This window comes from Oncorhynchus gorbuscha, linkage group LG13 (assembly GCF_021184085.1).
Source record: "Oncorhynchus gorbuscha isolate QuinsamMale2020 ecotype Even-year linkage group LG13, OgorEven_v1.0, whole genome shotgun sequence".
NCBI lineage: Eukaryota > Metazoa > Chordata > Actinopteri > Salmoniformes > Salmonidae > Oncorhynchus > Oncorhynchus gorbuscha.
In genome coordinates this window covers 101,196,824-101,220,518 of record NC_060185.1, presented here as the reverse complement: position 1 = coordinate 101,220,518, position 23,695 = coordinate 101,196,824, and the positions used below count along the sequence as shown (strand labels likewise).

At 42.8% G+C, this 23,695-nt stretch overlaps 1 protein-coding gene across 1 annotated transcript in view; it reads left to right on the top strand.

The window, feature by feature from the left end:
• LOC123994228 (endothelin receptor type B-like) overlaps nt 1-23,695 on the top strand; it is a 46,396-nt gene that overhangs the window by 5,771 nt on the left and 16,930 nt on the right. The window contains exons 2-4 of the mRNA XM_046296766.1: nt 8,622-8,734; nt 8,832-9,036; nt 16,452-16,601. Coding sequence (XP_046152722.1) covers nt 8,622-8,734; nt 8,832-9,036; nt 16,452-16,601 — 468 coding nt within the window. The remainder of the gene's footprint in view (nt 1-8,621; nt 8,735-8,831; nt 9,037-16,451; nt 16,602-23,695) is intronic.

The following is a 23,695-nucleotide window of genomic DNA, read 5'->3' as shown; positions in this document are numbered from 1 at the left end:
AGTTACAGTAGTCAACAGTTAAATTAGTCAACAGTTATAGTAGTCAACATTTACAGTAGTCAACAGTTACAGTAGTCAACATTTACAGTAGTCAACATTTACAGTAGTCAACAGTTACAGTAGTCAACAGTTATAGTAGTCAACAGTTACAGTAGTCAACAGTTATAGTAGTCAACAGTTACAGTAGTCAACAACAGTTACAGTAGTCAACAGTTATAGTAGTCAACAACAGTTACAGTAGTCAACAGTTATAGTAGTCAACAACAGTTACAGTAGTCAACATTTACAGTAGTCAACAGTTACAGTAGTCAACAGTTATAGTAGTCAACATTTACAGTAGTCAACATTTACAGTAGTCAACAGTTATAGTAGTCAACAGTTATAGTAGTCAACAGTTACAGTAGTCAACAGTTATAGTAGTCAACAGTTACAGTAGTCATCAACAGTTACAGTAGTCAACAGTTATAGTAGTCAACAACAGTTACAGTAGTCAACATTTACAGTAGTCAACAGTTACAGTAGTAAACATTTACAGTAGTCAACATTTACAGTAGTCAACAGTTATAGTAGTCAACATTTACAGTAGTCAACATTTACAGTAGTCAACAGTTACAGTAGTCAACAGTTACAGTAGTCAACAGTTATAGTAGTCAACAGTTATAGTAGTCAACAGTTACAGTAGTCAACAGTTACTGTAGTCAACAGTTATAATAGTCAACAACAGTTACAGTAGTCAACAGTTAAATTAGTCAACAGTTATAGTAGTCAACATTTACAGTAGTCAACAGTTACAGTAGTAAACATTTACAGTAGTCAACATTTACAGTAGTCAACAGTTACAGTAGTCAACAGTTATAATAGTCAACAGTTACAGTAGTCAACAGTTATAATCTTCAACAACAGTTACAGTAGTCAACAGTTACAGTAGTCAACAGTTACAGTAGTCAACAGTTATAGTAGTCAACAGTTATAGTAGTCAACAGTTATAGTAGTCAACAGTTATAGTAGTCAACAGTCCAATTTGTAAGTCGCTCTGGATAAGAGCGTCTGCTAAATGACTTAAATGTAAATGTTATAGTAGTCAACAGTTACTGTAGTCAACAGTTATAATAGTCAACAGTTATAATAGTCAACAGTTATAATAGTCAACAGTTAAATTAGTCAACAGTTATAGTAGTCAACATTTACAGTAGTCAACAGTTACAGTAGTCAACAACAGTTACAGTAGTCAACAGTTATAGTAGTCAACAACAGTTACAGTAGTCAACATTTACAGTAGTCAACAGTTACAGTAGTCAACAGTTATAGTAGTCAACATTTACAGTAGTCAACATTTACAGTAGTCAACAGTTACAGTAGTCAACAGTTACAGTAGTCAACAACAGTTACAGTAGTCAACAACAGTTACAGTAGTCAACAGTTATAGTAGTCAACAGTTATAATAGTCAACAGTTACAGTAGTCAACAGTTATAGTAGTCAACAGTTACAGTAGTCAACAGTTACAGTAGTCAACAACAGTTACAGTAGTCAACAGTTATAATCTTCGTCATATATGACTCTCATATAGAGACAGAGACGGAGTCCTGGACTGACCCTCATATAGAGACGGAGTCCTGGACTGTCCCTCGTATAGAGACGGAGTCCTGGACTGACCCTCAGATAGAGACAGAGTCCTGGACTGACCCTCATATAGAGACAGACTCCTGGACTGACCCTCATGTAGAGACAGAGTCCTGGACTGACCCTCATATAGAGACAGAGTCCTGGACTGACCCTCATATAGAGACAGAGTCCTGGACTGCCCTCATATAGAGACAGAGTCCTGGACTGACCCTCAGATAGAGACAGAGTCCTGGACTGACCCTCATATAGAGACAGAGTCCTGGACTGACCCTCATATAGAGACAGAGTCCTGGACTGACCCTCATATAGAGACAGAGACCTGGACTGACCCTCATATAGAGACAGAGTCCTGGACTGACCCTCATATAGAGACAGAGTCCTGGACTAACCCTCATATAGAGACAGAGACCTGAACTGACCCTCATATAGAGACAGAGCCCTGGACTGACCCTCATATAGAGACAGAGACCTGGACTGACCCTCATATAGAGACAGAGTCCTGGACTGACCCTCATATAGAGACAGAGACCTGGACTGACCCTCATATAGAGACAGAGTCCTGGACTGACCCTCATATAGAGACAGAGACCTGGACTGACCCTCATATAGAGACAGAGACCTGGACTGACCCTCATATAGAGACAGAGTCCTGGACTGACCCTCATATAGAGACAGAGTCCTGGACTGACCCCCATATAGAGACAGACAGAGTCCTGGACTGACCCTCATATAGAGACAGAGACAGAGTCCTGGACTGACCCCCATATAGAGACAGAGACAGAGTCCTGGACTGACCCTCATATAGAGACAGAGACAGAGTCCTGGACTGACCCCCATATAGAGACAGAGACAGAGTCCTGGACTGACCCTCATATAGAGACAGAGTCCTGGACTGACCCTCATATAGAGACAGAGACCTGGACTGACCCTCATATAGAGACAGAGACCTGGACTGACCCTCATATAGAGACAGAGACCTGGACTGACCCTCATATAGAGACAGAGACAGAGTCCTGGACTGACCCCCATATAGAGACAGACACAGAGTCCTGGACTGACCCTCATATAGAACCAGAGACAGAGTCCTGGACTGACCCCCATATAGAGACAGAGACAGAGTCCTGGACTGACCCTCATATAGAGACAGAGTCCTGGACTGACCCTCATATAGAGACAGAGTCCTGGACTGACCCTCATGTAGAGACAGAGTCCTGGACTGACCCTCATATAGAGACAGAGTCCTGGACTGACCCTCATATAGAGACAGAGACCTGGACTGACCCTCATATAGAGACAGAGTCCTGGACTGACCCTCATATAGAGACAGAGTCCTGGACTAACCCTCATATAGAGACAGAGACCTGAACTGACCCTCATATAGAGACAGAGCCCTGGACTGACCCTCATATAGAGACAGAGACCTGGACTGACCCTCATATAGAGACAGAGTCCTGGACTGACCCTCATATAGAGACAGAGACCTGGACTGACCCTCATATAGAGACAGAGACCTGGACTGACCCTCATATAGAGACAGAGTCCTGGACTGACCCTCATATAGAGACAGAGTCCTGGACTGACCCCCACATAGAGACAGAGACAGAGTCCTGGACTGACCCTCATATAGAGACAGAGACAGAGTCCTGGACTGACCCTCATATAGAGACAGAGTCCTGGACTGACCCCCATATAGAGACAGAGACAGAGTCCTGGACTGACCCTCATATAGAGACAGAGTCCTGGACTGACCCTCATATAGAGACAGAGACCTGGACTGACCCTCATATAGAGACAGAGACCTGGACTGACCCTCATATAGAGACAGAGACCTGGACTGACCCTCATATAGAGACAGAGACAGAGTCCTGGACTGACCCCCATATAGAGACAGAGACAGAGTCCTGGACTGACCCTCATATAGAGCCAGAGACAGAGTCCTGGACTGACCCCCATATAGAGACAGAGACAGAGTCCTGGACTGACCCTCATATAGAGACAGAGTCCTGGACTGACCCTCATATAGAGACAGAGTCCTGGACTGACCCTCATGTAGAGACCGAGTCCTGGACTGACCCTCATATAGAGACAGAGTCCTGGACTGACCCTCATATAGAGACAGAGACCTGGACTGACCCTCATATAGAGACAGAGACCTGGACTGACCCTCATATAGAGACAGAGACCTGGACTGACCCTCATATAGAGACAGAGACAGAGTCCTGGACTGACCCCCATATAGAGACAGAGACAGAGTCCTGGACTGACCCTCATATAGAGACAGAGTCCTGGACTGACCCTCATATAGAGACAGAGACCTGGACTGACCCTCATATAGAGACAGAGACCTGGACTGACCCTCATATAGAGACAGAGACAGAGTCCTGGACTGACCCCCATATAGAGACAGAGACAGAGTCCTGGACTGACCCTCATATAGAGACAGAGACAGAGTCCTGGACTGACCCCATATAGAGACAGAGTCCTGGACTGACCCTCATATAGAGACAGAGTCCTGGACTGACCCTCATATAGAGACAGAGTCCTGGACTGACCCTCATATAGAGACAGAGACCTGGACTGACCCTCATATAGAGACAGAGACCTGGACTGACCCTCATATAGAGACAGAGTCCTGGACTGACCCTCATATAGAGATAGAGTCCTGGACTGACCCTCATATAGAGACAGAGTCCTGGACTGACCCCAATATAGAGACAGAGACAGAGACCTGGACTGACCCCCATATAGAGACAGAGACAGAGACCTGGACTGACCCTCATATAGAGACAGAGACCTGGACTGACCCTCATATAGAGACAGAGACCTGGACTGACCCTCATATAGAGACAGAGACAGAGACCTGGACTGACCCCCATATAGAGACAGAGACAGAGACCTGGACTGACCCCCATATAGAGACAGAGACAGAGACCTGGACTGACCCCCATATAGAGACAGAGACAGAGACCTGGACTGACCCTCATATAGAGACAGAGACAGAGTCCTGGACTGACCCTCATATAGAGACAGAGACAGAGTCCTGGACTGACCCTCATATAGAGACAGAGACAGAGTCCTGGACTGACCCCCATATAGAGACAGAGACAGAGACCTGGACTGACCCTCATATAGAGACAGAGACCTGGACTGACCCCCATATAGAGACAGAGACAGAGACCTGGACTGACCCTCATATAGAGACAGAGACCTGGACTGACCCCCATATAGAGACAGAGACAGAGACCTGGACTGACCCTCATATAGAGACAGAGACCTGGACTGACCCCCATATAGAGACAGAGACAGAGACCTGGACTGACCCTCATATAGAGACAGAGACCTGGACTGACCCCCATATAGAGACAGAGACAGAGACCTGGACTGACCCTCATATAGAGACAGAGACCTGGACTGACCCCCATATAGAGACAGAGACAGAGACCTGGACTGACCCTCATATAGAGACAGAGACAGAGACCTGGACTGACCCTCATATAGAGACAGAGACAGAGACCTGGACTGACCCTCATATAGAGACAGAGACAGAGACCTGGACTGACCCTCATATAGAGACAGAGACAGAGACCTGGACTGACCCTCATATAGAGACAGAGACCTGGACTGACCCTCATATAGAGACAGAGACAGAGACCTGGACTGACCCTCATATAGAGACAGAGACCTGGACTGACCCCCATATAGAGACAGAGACAGAGACCTGGACTGACCCTCATATAGAGACAGAGACCTGGACTGACCCCCATATAGAGACAGAGACAGAGACCTGGACTGACCCCCATATAGAGACAGAGACAGAGACCTGGACTGACCCTCATATAGAGACAGAGACAGAGACCTGGACTGACCCTCATATAGAGACAGAGACAGAGACCTGGACTGACCCTCATATAGAGACAGAGACCTGGACTGACCCCCATATAGAGACAGAGACAGAGACCTGGACTGACCCTCATATAGAGACAGAGACCTGGACTGACCCCCATATAGAGACAGAGACAGAGACCTGGACTGACCCTCATATAGAGACAGAGACCTGGACTGACCCCCATATAGAGACAGAGACAGAGACCTGGACTGACCCTCATATAGAGACAGAGACAGAGACCTGGACTGACCCTCATATAGAGACAGAGACAGAGACCTGGACTGACCCTCATATAGAGACAGAGACAGAGACCTGGACTGACCCTCATATAGAGACAGAGACAGAGACCTGGACTGACCCTCATATAGAGACAGAGACAGAGACCTGGACTGACCCTCATATAGAGACAGAGACCTGGACTGACCCTCATATAGAGACAGAGACAGAGACCTGGACTGACCCTCATATAGAGACAGAGACCTGGACTGACCCTCATATAGAGACAGAGACAGAGTCCTGGACTGACCCTCATATAGAGACAGAGACCTGGACTGACCCCCATATAGAGACAGAGACAGAGACCTGGACTGACCCTCATATAGAGACAGAGACAGAGACCTGGACTGACCCTCATATAGAGACAGAGACAGAGACCTGGACTGACCCCCATATAGAGACAGAGACCTGGACTGACCCCCATATAGAGACAGAGACCTGGACTGACCCTCATATAGAGACAGAGACCTGGACTGACCCTCATATAGAGACAGAGACCTGGACTGACCCTCATATAGAGACAGAGACCTGGACTGACCCTCATATAGAGACAGAGACCTGGACTGACCCTCATATAGAGACAGAGACCTGGACTGACCCTCATATAGAGACAGAGTCCTGGACTGACCCTCAGATAGAGACAGAGACCTGGACTGACCCCCATATAGAGACAGAGACAGAGACCTGGACTGACCCTCATATAGAGACAGAGACCTGGACTGACCCTCATATAGAGACAGAGACCTGGACTGACCCTCATATAGAGACAGAGTCCTGGACTGACCCTCAGATAGAGACAGAGACCTGGACTGACCCCCATATAGAGACAGAGACAGAGACCTGGACTGACCCTCATATAGAGACAGAGACCTGGACTGACCCCCATATAGAGACAGAGACAGAGACCTGGACTGACCCTCATATAGAGACAGAGACAGAGACCTGGACTGACCCTCATATAGAGACAGAGACAGAGACCTGGACTGACCCTCATATAGAGACAGAGACCTGGACTGACCCTCATATAGAGACAGAGACAGAGACCTGGACTGACCCTCATATAGAGACAGAGACAGAGACCTGGACTGACCCTCATATAGAGACAGAGACAGAGACAGAGACCTGGACTGACCCCCATATAGAGACAGAGACAGAGACCTGGACTGACCCTCATATAGAGACAGAGACAGAGACAGAGACCTGGACTGACCCCCATATAGAGACAGAGACAGAGACCTGGACTGACCCTCATATAGAGACAGAGACAGAGACAGAGACCTGGACTGACCCCCATATAGAGACAGAGACAGAGACCTGGACTGACCCTCATATAGAGACAGAGACCTGGACTGACCCCCATATAGAGACAGAGACAGAGACCTGGACTGACCCTCATATAGAGACAGAGACAGAGACCTGGACTGACCCTCATATAGAGACAGAGACAGAGACCTGGACTGACCCCCATATAGAGACAGAGACCTGGACTGACCCCCATATAGAGACAGAGACAGAGACCTGGACTGACCCTCATATAGAGACAGAGACAGAGACCTGGACTGACCCCCATATAGAGACAGAGACCTGGACTGACCCTCATATAGAGACAGAGACAGAGACCTGGACTGACCCTCATATAGAGACAGAGACAGAGACCTGGACTGACCCCCATATAGAGACAGAGACAGAGACCTGGACTGGCCCCCATATAGAGACAGAGACAGAGACCTGGACTGACCCCCATATAGAGACAGAGACAGAGTCCTGGACTGACCCTCATATAGAGACAGAGACAGAGACCTGGACTGACCCTCATATAGAGACAGAGACAGAGACCTGGACTGACCCCCATATAGAGACAGAGACCTGGACTGACCCCCATATAGAGACAGAGACAGAGACCTGGACTGACCCTCATATAGAGACAGAGACAGAGACCTGGACTGACCCCCATATAGAGACAGAGACCTGGACTGACCCTCATATAGAGACAGAGACAGAGACCTGGACTGACCCTCATATAGAGACAGAGACAGAGACCTGGACTGACCCCCATATAGAGACAGAGACAGAGACCTGGACTGACCCCCATATAGAGACAGAGACAGAGACCTGGACTGACCCCCATATAGAGACAGAGACAGAGTCCTGGACTGACCCTCATATAGAGACAGAGACAGAGACCTGGACTGACCCTCATATAGAGACAGAGACAGAGACCTGGACTGACCCCCATATAGAGACAGAGACAGAGACAGAGACAGAGACAGAGACAGAGACAGAGACAGAGACCTGGACTGACCCCCATATAGAGACAGAGACAGAGACAGAGACAGAGACAGAGACAGAGACAGAGACCTGGACTGACCCCCATATAGAGACAGAGACAGAGACCTGGACTGACCCCCATATAGAGACAGAGACAGAGACCTGGACTGACCCCCATATAGAGACAGAGACAGAGACCTGGACTGACCCCCATATAGAGACAGAGACAGAGTCCTGGACTGACCCTCATATAGAGACAGAGACAGAGACCTGGACTGACCCTCATATAGAGACAGAGACAGAGACCTGGACTGACCCCCATATAGAGACAGAGACAGAGACAGAGACAGAGACAGAGACAGAGACAGAGACAGAGACAGAGACCTGTCTCTAAGCTGCTAACTGATCTCTTCCCTTCTTTCTCCTCATCTCCTCTGCTCTTTCTCCTCTCTTTCACCTCCTCTTCTCTCACATGCTCTCTGCTCCTTTTCTCTCCATTTCCTCTCCTCCCCTCCTTCTCCTTCTCTCTCTCCTCTCCTCTCTCTCTTGCTCTTCTCTCCTCTCTAGCTGATAGCAGAGGACTGGCCGTTTGGGGTTCATGTATGCAAGTTGATGCCATTTATCCAGAAGGCTTCAGTAGGAATCACTGTCCTCAGCCTGTGTGCCCTGAGCATCGACAGGTCAGTAACAAACACACACACACACAAACGGATGACCTCACATTCACACACATATGGATAGTAAGTGGAGAAAATGTCTCTGTGTGTGTGTGTCTAGGTACCATGCGGTGACATCATGGAGTAGGGTGAAGAGGATAGGGATCCCTCTGTGGAAGGCTATGCAGGTCACATTCATATGGCTGGTTGCTGTCCTGCTGGCTGTTCCTGAGGCTGTGGCCTTTGACATGATGGAGATGCCTTACAGAGGCAGCAAGCTACGAGTCTGTCTGTTACACCCCCAACAGAACACTGCTTTTATGAAGGTACACACAAACACATTGTATCTTGACTGACCCCCTATATATATGTTCTACCATGACATTACCCCAATATATCACCCTGTTCTACCCTGACATTACCCCAATATATCACCCTCTGTTCTACCATGACATTACCCCAATATATCACCCTCTGTTCTACCCTGACATTACCCCAATATATCACCCTCTGTTCTACCATGACATTACCCCAATATATCACCCTCTGTTCTACCATGACATTACCCCAATATATCACCCTCTGTTCTACCCTGACATTACCCCAATATATCACCCTGTACTACCATCACATTACCCAAATATATTACCCTCTGTTCTACCATGACATTGCCCCAATATATCACTCTCTGTTCTACCATGTCATTACCCCAATATATCACCCTCTGTTCTACCATGACTTTACACCAATATATCACCCTCTGTTCTACCATAACATTACCCCAATATATCACCCTCTGTTCTACCATGACATTACCCCAATATATCACCCTGTACTACCATGACATTACCCCAATATACCACCCTCTGTTCTACCATAACATTACCCCAATATGTCACTCTGTTCTACCATGACATTACCCCAATATATCACCCTGTTCTACCATGACATTACCCCAATATACCACCCTCTGTTCTACCATAACATTACCCCAATATGTCACCCTGTACTACCATCACATTACCCCAATATACCACCCTCTGTTCTACCATGACATTACCCCAATATATCACCCTGTTCTACCATAACATTACCCCAATATATCACCCTCTGTTCTACCATCACATTACCCCAATATATCACCCTGTTCTACCATGACATTACCCCAATATATCACCCTCTGTTCTACCATCACATTACCCCAATATATCACCCTCTGTTCTACCATGACATTGCCCCAATATACCACCCTCTGTTCTACCCTGACATTACCCCAATATATCACCCTGTTCTACCATGACATTACCCCAATATATCACCCTGTACTACCATGACATTACCCCAATATGTCACCCTGTACGACCATGACATTACCCCAATATGTCACCTTCTGTTCTACCATGACATTACCCCAATATGTCACCCTGTACTACCTGACATTACCCCAATATATCACCCTGTTCTACCATAACATTACCCCAATATATCACCCTCTGTTCTACCATCACATTACCCCAATATATCACCCTGTTCTACCATGACATTACCCCAATATATCACCCTCTGTTCTACCATCACATTACCCCAATATATCACCCTCTGTTCTACCATGACATTACCCCAATATGTCACCCTCTGTACTACCATGACATTACCCCAATATATCACCCTCTGTTCTACCATGACATTACCCCAATATATCACCCTGTTCTACCATGACATTACCCCAATATGTCACCCTGTTCTACCATGACATTACCCCAATATATCACCCTGTACTACCATGACATTACCCCAATATGTCACCCTGTACGACCATGACATTACCCCAATATGTCACCTTCTGTTCTACCATGACATTACCCCAATATGTCACCCTGTACTACCTGACATTACCCCAATATGTCACCCTGTTCTACCTGAAATTACCCCAATATATCACCCTGTTCTACCTGACATTACCCCAATATATCACCCTGTACTACCATCACATTACCCAAATATATTACCCTCTGTTCTACCATGACATTACCCCAATATATCACCCTCTGTTCTACCATCACATTACCCCAATATATCACCCTCTGTTCTACCATGACATTACCCCAATATGTCACCCTCTGTTCTACCATGACATTACCCCAATATATCACCCTGTTCTACCATGACATTACCCCAATATACCACCCTCTGTTCTACCATAACATTACCGCAATATGTCACCCTGTACTACCATCACATTACCCCAATATATCACCCTCTTTTCTACCATGACATTACCCCAATATATAACCCTCTGTTATACCATCACATTACCCCAATATATCACCCTGTACTACCATGACATTACCCCAATATATCACCCTCTGTTCTACCATGACATTACCCCAATATATCACCCTGTTCTACCATGACATTACCCCAATATGTCACCCTGTTCTACCATGACATTACCCCAATATATCACCCTGTACTACCATGACATTACCCCAATATGTCACCCTGTACTACCATGACATTACCCCAATATGTCACCTTCTGTTCTACCATGACATTACCCCAATATGTCACCCTGTACTACCTGACATTACCCCAATATGTCACCCTGTTCTACCTGAAATTACCCCAATATATCACCCTGTTCTACCTGACATTACCCCAATATATCACCCTGTACTACCATCACATTACCCAAATATATTACCCTCTGTTCTACCATGACATTACCCCAATATATCACCCTGTACTACCATCACATTACCCCAATATATCACCCTCTGTTCTACCATGACATTACCCCAATATATCACGCTCTGTTCTACCCTGACATTACCCCAATATATAAACCTCTGTTCTACCATAACATTACCCCAATATATCACCCTCTGTTCTACCATGACATTACCCCAATATATCACCCTGTACTACCATCACATTACCCAAATATATTACCCTCTGTTCTACCATGACATTACCCCAATATATCACCATGTACTACCATCGCATTACCCCAATATATCACCCTCTGTTCTACCATGACATTACCCCAATATGTCACCCTCTGTTCTACCATGACATTACCCCAATATATCACGCTCTGTTCTACCCTGACATTACCCCAATATATAAACCTCTGTTCTACCATAACATTACCCCAATATATCACCCTCTGTTCTACCATGACATTACCCCAATATATCACCCTGTACTACCATCACATTACCCAAATATATTACCCTCTGTTCTACCATGACATTACCCCAATATATCACCATGTACTACCATCGCATTACCCCAATATATCACTGTCTGTTCTACCATGACATTACCCCAATATATCACCCTGTTCTACCTGACATTACCCCAATATATCACCCTGTACTACCATCACATTACCCAAATATATTACCCTCTGTTCTACCATGACATTACCCCAATATATCACCCTCTGTTCTACCATGGCATTACCCCAATATATCACCCTCTGTTCTACCATGACATTACCCCAATATGTCACCCTCTGTTCTACCATGACATTACCCCAATATATCACCCTGTTCTACCATGACATTACCCCAATATACCACCCTCTGTTCTACCATAACATTACCCCAATATGTCACCCTGTACTACCATCACATTACCCCAATATATCACCCTCTGTTCTACCATGACATTACCCCAATATATCACCCTGTTCTACCATGACATTACCCCAATATGTCACCCTGTTCTACCATGACATTACCCCAATATATCACCCTGTACTACCATGACATTACCCCAATATGTCACCCTGTACGACCATGACATTACCCCAATGTGTCACCTTCTGTTCTACCATGACATTACCCCAATATGTCACCCTGTACTACCTGACATTACCCCAATATGTCACCCTGTTCTACCTGAAATTACCCCAATATATCACCCTGTTCTACCTGACATTACCCCAATATATCACCCTGTACTACCATCACATTACCCAAATATATTACCCTCTGTTCTACCATGACATTACCCCAATATATCACCCTGTACTACCATCACATTACCCCAATATATCACCCTCTGTTCTACCATGACATTACCCCAATATATCACGCTCTGTTCTACCCTGACATTACCCCAATATATAAACCTCTGTTCTACCATAACATTACCCCAATATATCACCCGCTGTTCTACCATGACATTACCCCAATATATCACCCTCTGTTCTACCATGACATTACCCCAATATATCACCGTCTGTTCTACCATGACATTACCCCAATATATCACCCTCTGTTCTACCCTGACATTACCCCAATATATCACCCTGTTCTACCATGACATTACTCGAATATGTCACCCTGTTCTACCATGACATTACCCCAATATATCACCCTCTGTTCTACCATCACATTACCCCAATATATCACCCCCTGTTCTACCATGACATTACCCCAATATATAACCCTCTGTTCTACCATGACATTACCCCAATATGTCAAGCTGTGTTCTACCATGACATTACCCCAATATATCACCCTCTGTTCTACCCTGACATTACCCCAATATATCACCCTCTGTTCTACCATGACATTACCCCAATATATCACCCTCTGTTCTACCCTGACATTACCCCAATATATCACCCTGTACTACCATCACATTACCCAAATATATTACCCTCTGTTCTACCGTGACATTACCCCAATATATCACCCTGTACTACCATCACATTACCCAAATATATTACCCTCTGTTCTACCATTACATTACCCCAATATATCACCCTCTGTTCTACCATGACATTACCCCAATATATCACCCTCTGTTTTACCATGACATTACCCCAATATATCACCCTGTTCTACCATAACATTACCCCAATATATCACCCTCTGTTCTACCCTGACTTTACCCCAATATATCACCCTGTTCTACCATGACATTACCCGAATATGTCACCCTGTTCTACCATGACATTACCCCAATATATCACCCTCTGTTCTACCATCACATTACCCCAATATATCACCCTCTGTTCTACCATGACATTACCCCAATATGTCACCCTCTGTTCTACCATGACATTACCCCAATATATCACCCTGTTCTACCATGACATTACCCCAATATTCCACCCTCTGTTCTACCATAACATTACCCCAATATGTCACCCTGTACTACCATCACATTACCCCAATATACCACCCTCTGTTCTACCATAACATTACCCCAATATGTCACCCTGTTCTACCATCACATTACCCCAATATACCACCCTCTGTTCTACCATGACATAACCCCAATATGTCACCCTGTTCTACCATGACATTACCCCAATATATCACCCTCTGTTCTACCATCACATTACCCCAATATATCACCCTCTGTTCTACCCTGACATTACCCCAATATGTCACCCTCTGTTATACCATGACATTACCCCAATATATCACCCTCTTTTCTACCATGACATTACCCCAATATATAACCCTCTGTACTACCAACACATTACCCCAATATGTCACCCTGTACTACCTGACATTACCCCAATATGTCACCCTGTACTACCTGACATTACCCCAATATGTCACCCTGTTCTACCATGACATTACCCCAATATGTCACCCTGTACTACCATGACATTACCCCAATATGTCACCCTCTGTTCTCCCATGACATTACCCCAATATGTCACCCTGTACTACCTGACATTACCCCAATATGTCACCCTGTTCTACCTGACATTACCCCAATATATCACCCTGTTCTACCATGACATTACCCCAATATGTCACCCTGTTCTACCGTGACATTACCCCAATATATCACCCTGTTCTACCATGACATTGCCCCAATATACCACCCTCTGTTCTACCATAACAATACCACAATATGTCACCCTGTACTACCAACACATTACCCCAATATATCACCCTCTTTTCTACCATGACATTACCCCAATATATAACCCTCTGTTCTACCATGACATTACCCCAATATATCACCCTCTGTACTACCATGACATTACCCCAATATATCACCCTGTACTACCATGACATTACCCCAATATGTCACCCTGTACTACCATGACATTACCCCAATATGTCACCCTCTGTTCTACCATGACATTACCCCAATATGTCACCCTGTACTACCTGACATTACCCCAATATGTCACCCTGTTCTACCTCACATTACCCCAATATATCACCCTGTACTACCATGACATTACCCCAATATATCACCCTCTGTTCTACCATGACATTACCCCAATATATCACCCTGTTCTACCATGACATTACCCCAATATATCACCCTCTGTTCTACCATCACATTACCCCAATATATCACCCTCTGTTCTACCATGACATTACCCCAATATGTCACCCTCTGTTCTACCATGACATTACCCCAATATACCACCCTCTGTTCTACCATAACATTACCCCAATATGTCACCCTGTACTACCATCACATTACCCCAATATACCACCCTCTGTTCTACCATGACATTACCCCAATATATCACCCTGTTCTACCATGACATTACCCCAATATGTCACCCTGTTCTACCATGACATTACCCCAATATATCACCCTGTTCTACCATGACATTACCCCAATATACCACCCTCTGTTCTACCATAACAACACCCCAATGTGTCACCCTGTACTACCATCACATTACCCCAATATATCACCCTCTTTTCTAACATGACATTACCCCAATATATAACCCTCTGTTATATCATCACATTACCCCAATATATCACCCTGTACTACCATGACATTATCCCAATATATCACCCTCTGTTCTACCATGAGATTACCCCAATATGTCACCCTCTGTTCTACCATAACATTACCCCAATATATCACCCTCTGTTCTACCATGACATTACCCCAATATATCACCCTCTGTTCTACCATCACATTACCCCAATATACCACCCTCTGTACTACCATGACATTACCCCAATATGTCACCCTGTTCTACCATCACATTACCCCAATATATCACCCTCTACTAACATCACATTACCCCAATATTTCACCCTCTGTACTACCATGACATTACCCCAATATATCACCCTCTGTTCTACCTTGACATTACCCCAATATATAACCCTCTGTTATATCATCACATTACCCCAATATATCACCCTGTACTACCATGACATTATCCCAATATATCACCCTCTGTTCTACCATGAGATTACCCCAATATGTCACCCTCTGTTCTACCATAACATTACCCCAATATATCACCCTCTGTTCTACCATGACATTACCCCAATATATCACCCTCTGTTCTACCATAACATTACCCCAATATATCACCCTGTTCTACCATCACATTACCCCAATATACCACCCTCTGTACTACCATGACATTACCCCAATATGTCACCCTGTTCTACCATCACATTACCCCAATATATCACCCTCTACTAACATCACATTACCCCAATATTTCACCCTCTGTACTACCATGACATTACCCCAATATATCACCCTCTGTTCTACCATCACATTATCCCAATATATCACCCTCTGTTATACCATGAGGTTGCCCCAATATATCACCCTGTTCGACCATGAGATTAACCTAATATATCACCCTGTTCTACCATGACATTGCCCCAATATATCACCCTGTTCTACCATGACATTGCCCCAATATATGACTGCTGAAAGCAGCAGACTTGTGCCAGTGTTGTAACCATGATATGTGTGTTCTCAGTTCTACCAGGATGTGAAGGACTGGTGGTTGCTAGGGTTTTATTTCTGTCTTCCTCTGGCCTGCACCGGCGTCTTCTACACCCTGATGTCCTGGGAGATGTTGAGCAGGAAGAAAGGCATGAGGATCGCTCTTAACGACCACATGAAACAGGTCTGTCTGTCTGTCTGTCTGTCTGTCTGTCTGTCTGTCTGTCTGTCTGTCTGTCTGTCTGTCTGTCTGTCTGTCTGTCTGTCTGTCTGTCTGTCTGTCTGTCTGTCTGTCTGTCTGTCTGTCTGTCTGTCTGTCTGTCTGTCTGTCTGTCTGTCTGTCTGTCTGTCTGTCCTTCTGTATAACCTGTCTGGCTATATAACCCATGTTTCTGTCTGTGTGTGTGTTTAACCTGTCTGTGTGTGTGTTTAACCTGTCTGTGTGTGTGTTTAACCTGTCTGTGTGTGTGTTTAACCTGTTTGTCTGTGTGTTTAACCTGTCTGTCTGTGTGTGTGTTTAACCTGTCTGTCTGTGTGTGTGTTTAACCTGTCTGTGTGTGTGTTTAACCTGTCTTTGTGTGTGTTTAACCTGTCTGTCTGTGTGTGTGTTTAACCTGTCTGTCTGTGTGTGTGTGTTTAACCTGTCTGTGTGTGTGTTTAACCTGTCTGTGTGTGTGTTTAACCTGTCTGTGTGTGTGTTTAACCTGTCTGTGTGTGTGTTTAACCTGTCCTTCAGTCTGTATTCCAACGAGCATCAGATTCCTTAACACAGATGGACTATTAAACACAACCCCAGCCCCCCCAGTATTCATCTATATGTCCTGTCAAACAGATAACAAATATACAGTATTCATCTATATGTCCTGTCAAACAGATAACAAATATACAGTATTCATCTATATATCCTGTCAAACAGATAACAAATATACAGTATTCATCTATGTCCTGTCAAACAGATAACAAATATACAGTATTCATCTATATATCCTGTCAAACAGATAACAAATATACAGTATTCATCTATATGTCCTGTCAAACAGATAACAAATATACAGTATTCATCTATATGTCCTGTCAAACAGATAACAAATATAAAGTATTCATCTATATGTCCTGTCAAACAGTTAACAAATATACAGTATTCATCTATATATCCTGTCAAACAGATAACAAATATACAGTATTCATCTATATGTCCTGTCAAACAGATAACAAATATACAGTATTCATCTATATATCCTGTCAAACAGATAACAAATATACAGTATTCATCTATATGTCCTGTCAAACAGATAACAAATATACAGTATTCATCTATATGTCCTGTCAAACAGATAACAAATATAAAGTATTCATCTATATGTCCTGTCAAACAGTTAACAAATATACAGTATTCATCTATATGTCAGTTTGAAGTATATGTCCTGTCAAACAGATAACATATATAAAAGTATGTGGACACCCCTTCAAATGAGTGGATTTGGCTATTTCAGCCATAGCCGTTGATGACTGATGTATAAAATGGAGCACACAGCCATGCAATCTCCATAGACAAACACTGACAATGTTGACTTTCAACGTGGCACCGTCATAGGAAGCCACTCTTCCAACAAGTCAGTTTGTCAAATGTCTGCCCTTCTAGAGCTGCCCCGGTCAACTGTTAGTGCTGTTATTGTGAAGTGGAAACCTCTAGGAGCAACAACAGCTCAGCCACGTATCTCATATGTATACTGTATTAGAATATACTGTATTCTATTCTACTGTATTCTACTGTAGTCAATGCCACTCCCACATTGCTCGCCCTAACATTTATATATTTCTTAATTCCATTGTTCTACATTTAGATTGTTGTGTATTGTTGTGAATTATTAGATATTACTGCACTGTTGGAGCTAGGAACACAAGCATTTCACTACACCCGCAATAACACCTGCTAAATACGTGGTGGGCCACATGTGGTGGGCCACATGCTCAGAGAACGGGTTACTGAAGTGTGCAGCTTGTAAAAATCATCTGTCCTTTGTCTGTCCTTTGTTGCATCACTACCGAGTTCCAAACTGCCTCTAGAAGCAACGTCAGCACTATAACTGTTAGTCGGAAGCTTAATGAAATGGTTTTCCATGGCCGAGCAGCTGCACACAAGCCTAAGATCACCAGATTGCATAGCGGAGAAGGTACGGTGGGATTCGAAATGGTCGGTAATCCGTTTTTTAAAACTTGGCTTTCGAAGAGCTTAGAAAGGCAGGGTAGGATAGATATAGGTCTGGGTCTAGAGTGTCTCTCTTTAAATAGGGGGATGACCACGGCAGCTTTCCAATCTTTGGGAATCTCAGGTGATACGCAAGAGAGGTTGAACAGGTTAGTAATATGGGTTGCAACATTTTCGGCAGGTAAAAAGAGAGGGTCCAGATTGTCTAGCCCGGCTGATTTGTAGGCGTCCAGATTTTGAACCTCTTTAAGAGCGTCAGCTATATGGATTTGGGTGAAGGAGAAATGGGGAGGCTTGGGCAAGTCTTCCTGAGCCGTGATTCAGACACGGCTAGGACATCCGGGTTGGCAGAGTGTGCTAGGGCAGTGAATAAAACAAACTTAGGGAGGAGGCTTCTAATGTTAACATGCATGAAACCAAGGCTATTACGGTTACAGAAGTCAACAAATGAGAGCGCCTGGGGAATAGGAGTGGAGCTAGGCACTGCAGGGCCTGGATTCACCTCTACATGGATTCACCTCTACATCGCCAGAGGAACAGAGGAGGAGTAGGATAAGGGTACAGCTAAAAGCTAAAGCTGATAATTGGTCGTCTAGAACAGGGCGTGGATTAACCTGTGTATGTGTTGTATGTCCTGTGATATGTGTTGTCTATAAGTGTTGTATCTCCTGTGATATGTGTTGTCTATAAGTGTTGTATGTCCTGTGATATGTGTTGTCTATAAGTGTTGTATGTCCTGTGATATGTGTTGTCTATAAGTGTTGTATGTCCTGTGATATGTGTTGTCTATAAGTGTTGTATGTCCTGTGATATGTGTTGTCTATAAGTGTTGTATGTCCTGTGATATGTGTTGTCTATAAGTGTTCTATGTCCTGTGATATGTGTTGTCTATAAGTGTTGTATCTCCTGTGATATGTGTTGTCTATAAGTGTTGTATCTCCTGTGATATGTGTTGTCTATAAGTGTTGTATCTCCTGTGATATGTGTTGTCTATAAGTGTTCTATGTCCTGTGATATGTGTTGTCTATAAGTGTTCTATGTCCTGTGATATGTGTTGTCTATAAGTGTTGTATCTCCTGTGATATGTGTTGTCTATAAGTGTTCTATGTCCTGTGATATGTGTTGTCTATAAGTGTTGTATCTCCTGTGATATGTGTTGTCTATAAGTGTTGTATCTCCTGTGATATGTGTTGTCTATAAGTGTTCTATGTCCTGTGATATGTGTTGTCTATAAGTGTTGTATCTCCTGTGATATGTGTTGTCTATAAGTGTTGTATCTCCTGTGATATGTGTTGTCTATAAGTGTTGTATCTCCTGTGATATGTGTTGTCTATAAGTGTTGTATCTCCTGTGATATGTGTTGTCTATAAGTGTTGTATCTCCTGTGATATGTGTTGTCTATAAGTGTTGTATCTCCTGTGATATGTGTTGTCTATAAGTGTTGTATCTCCTGTGATATGTGTTGTCTATAAGTGTTGTATCTCCTGTGATATGTGTTGTCTATAAGTGTTGTATCTCCTGTGATATGTGTTGTCTATAAGTGTTGTATCTCCTGTGATATGTGTTGTCTATAAGTGTTGTATCTCCTGTGATATGTGTTGTCTATAAGTGTTGTATCTCCTGTGATATGTGTTGTCTATAAGTGTTGTATCTCCTGTGATATGTGTTGTCTATAAGTGTTGTATCTCCTGTGATATGTGTTGTCTATAAGTGTTGTATCTCCTGTGATATGTGTTGTCTATAAGTGTTGTATCTCCTGTGATATGTGTTGTCTATAAGTGTTCTATGTCCTGTGATATGTGTTGTCTATAAGTGTTGTATCTCCTGTGATATGTGTTGTCTATAAGTGTTCTATGTCCTGTGATATGTGTTGACTATAAGTGTTGTATCTCCTGTGATATGTGTTGTCTATAAGTATTGTATCTCCTGTGATATGTGTTGTCTATAAGTGTTCTATGTCCTGTGATATGTGTTGACTATAAGTGTTGTATCTCCTGTGATATGTGTTGTCTATAAGTGTTGTATCTCCTGTGATATGTGTTGTCTATAAGTGTTCTATGTCCTGTGATATGTGTTGTCTATAAGTGTTGTATCTCCTGTGATATGTGTTGTCTATAAGTGTTCTATGTCCTGTGATATGTGTTGTCTATAAGTGTTGTATCTCCTGTGATATGTGTTGTCTATAAGTGTTGTATCTCCTGTGATATGTGTTGTCTATAAGTGTTGTATGTCCTGTGATATGTGTTGTCTATAAGTGTTGTATCTCCTGTGATATGTGTTGTCTATAAGTGTTGTATCTCCTGTGATATGTGTTGTCTATAAGTGTTGTATCTCCTGTGATATGTGTTGTCTATAAGTGTTGTATCTCCTGTGATATGTGTTGTCTATAATTGTTGTATCTCCTGTGATATGTGTTGTCTATAAGTGTTGTATCTCCTGTGATATGTGTTGTCTATAAGTGTTGTATCTCCTGTGATATGTGTTGTCTATAAGTGTTGTATCTCCTGTGATATGTGTTGTCTATAAGTGTTGTATCTCCTGTGATATGTGTTGTCTATAAGTGTTGTATCTCCTGTGATATGTGTTGTCTATAAGTGTTGTATCTCCTGTGATATGTGTTGTCTATAAGTGTTGTATCTCCTGTGATATGTGTTGTCTATAAGTGTTCTATGTCCTGTGATATGTGTTGTCTATAAGTGTTGTATCTCCTGTGATATGTGTTGTCTATAAGTGTTCTATGTCCTGTGATATGTGTTGTCTATAAGTGTTGTATCTCCTGTGATATGTGTTGTCTATAAGTGTTGTATCTCCTGTGATATGTGTTGTCTATAAGTGTTCTATGTCCTGTGATATGTGTTGTCTATAAGTGTTCTATGTCCTGTGATATGTGTTGTCTATAAGTGTTGTATCTCCTGTGATATGTGTTGTCTATAAGTGTTGTATCTCCTGTGATATGTGTTGACTATAAGTGTTGTATCTCCTGTGATATGTGTTGTCTATAAGTGTTGTATCTCCTGTGATATGTGTTGTCTATAAGTATTGTATCTCCTGTGATATGTGTTGTCTATAAGTATTGTATCTCCTGTGATATGTGTTGTCTATAAGTGTTCTATGTCCTGTGATATGTGTTGACTATAAGTGTTGTATCTCCTGTGATATGTGTTGTCTATAAGTATTGTATCTCCTGTGATATGTGTTGTCTATAAGTGTTGTATCTCCTGTGATATGTGTTGTCTATAAGTGTTGTATCTCCTGTGATATGTGTTGTCTATAAGTGTTCTATGTCCTGTGATATGTGTTGACTATAAGTGTTGTATCTCCTGTGATATGTGTTGTCTATAAGTGTTGTATCTCCTGTGATATGTGTTGTCTATAAGTGTTCTATGTCCTGTGATATGTGTTGTCTATAAGTGTTGTATCTCCTGTGATATGTGTTGTCTATAAGTGTTCTATGTCCTGTGATATGTGTTGTCTATAAGTGTTGTATCTCCTGTGATATGTGTTGTCTATAAGTGTTGTATCTCCTGTGATATGTGTTGTCTATAAGTGTTGTATCTCCTGTGATATGTGTTGTCTATAAGTATTGTATCTCCTGTGATATGTGTTGTCTATAAGTGTTCTATGTCCTGTGATATGTGTTGTCTATAAGTGTTGTATCTCCTGTGATATGTGTTGTCTATAAGTGTTGTATCTCCTGTGATATGTGTTGTCTATAAGTGTTCTATGTCCTGTGATATGTGTTGTCTATAAGTGTTGTATCTCCTGTGATATGTGTTGTCTATAAGTGTTGTATCTCCTGTGATATGTGTTGACTATAAGTGTTGTATCTCCTGTGATATGTGTTGTCTATAAGTGTTGTATCTCCTGTGATATGTGTTGTCTATAAGTGTTGTATCTCCTGTGATATGTGTTGTCTATAAGTGTTGTATCTCCTGTGATATGTGTTGTCTATAAGTGTTGTATCTCCTGTGATATGTGTTGTCTATAAGTGTTCTATGTCCTGTGATATGTGTTGACTATAAGTGTTGTATCTCCTGTGATATGTGTTGTCTATAAGTGTTGTATCTCCTGTGATATGTGTTGTCTATAAGTGTTCTATGTCCTGTGATATGTGTTGTCTATAAGTGTTGTATCTCCTGTGATATGTGTTGTCTATAAGTGTTGTATCTCCTGTGATATGTGTTGTCTATAAGTGTTCTATGTCCTGTGATATGTGTTGTCTATAAGTGTTGTATCTCCTGTGATATGTGTTGTCTATAAGTGTTGTATCTCCTGTGATATGTGTTGACTATAAGTGTTGTATCTCCTGTGATATGTGTTGTCTATAAGTGTTGTATCTCCTGTGATATGTGTTGTCTATAAGTGTTGTATCTCCTGTGATATGTGTTGTCTATAAGTGTTGTATCTCCTGTGATATGTGTTGACTATAAGTGTTGTATCTCCTGTGATATGTGTTGTCTATAAGTGTTGTATCTCCTGTGATATGTGTTGTCTATAAGTGTTCTATGTCCTGTGATATGTATTTATAAGTGTTGTATGTCCTGTGATATGTGTTGACTATAAGTGTTCTATGTCCTGTGATATGTGTTGACTATAAGTGTTCTATCTCCTGTGATATGTGTTGACTATAAGTGTTCTATCTCCTGTGATATGTGTTGACTATAAGTGTTCTATCTCCTGTGATATGTGTTGTCTATAAGTGTTGTATGTCCTGTGATATGTGTTGTCTATAAGTGTTGTATGTCCTGTGATATGTGTTGTCTATAAGTGTTGTATGTCCTGTGATATGTGTTGTCTATAAGTGTTGTATGTCCTGTGATATGTGTTGACTATAAGTGTTCTATGTCCTGTGATATGTGTTGACTATAAGTGTTCTATCTCCTGTGATATGTGTTGACTATAAGTGTTCTATCTCCTGTGATATGTGTTGACTATAAGTGTTCTATGTCCTGTGATATGTATTTATAAGTGTTGTATGTCCTGTGATATGTGTTGTCTATAAGTGTTGTATCTCCTGTGATATGTGTTGTCTATAAGTGTTCTATGTCCTGTGATATGTATTTATAAGT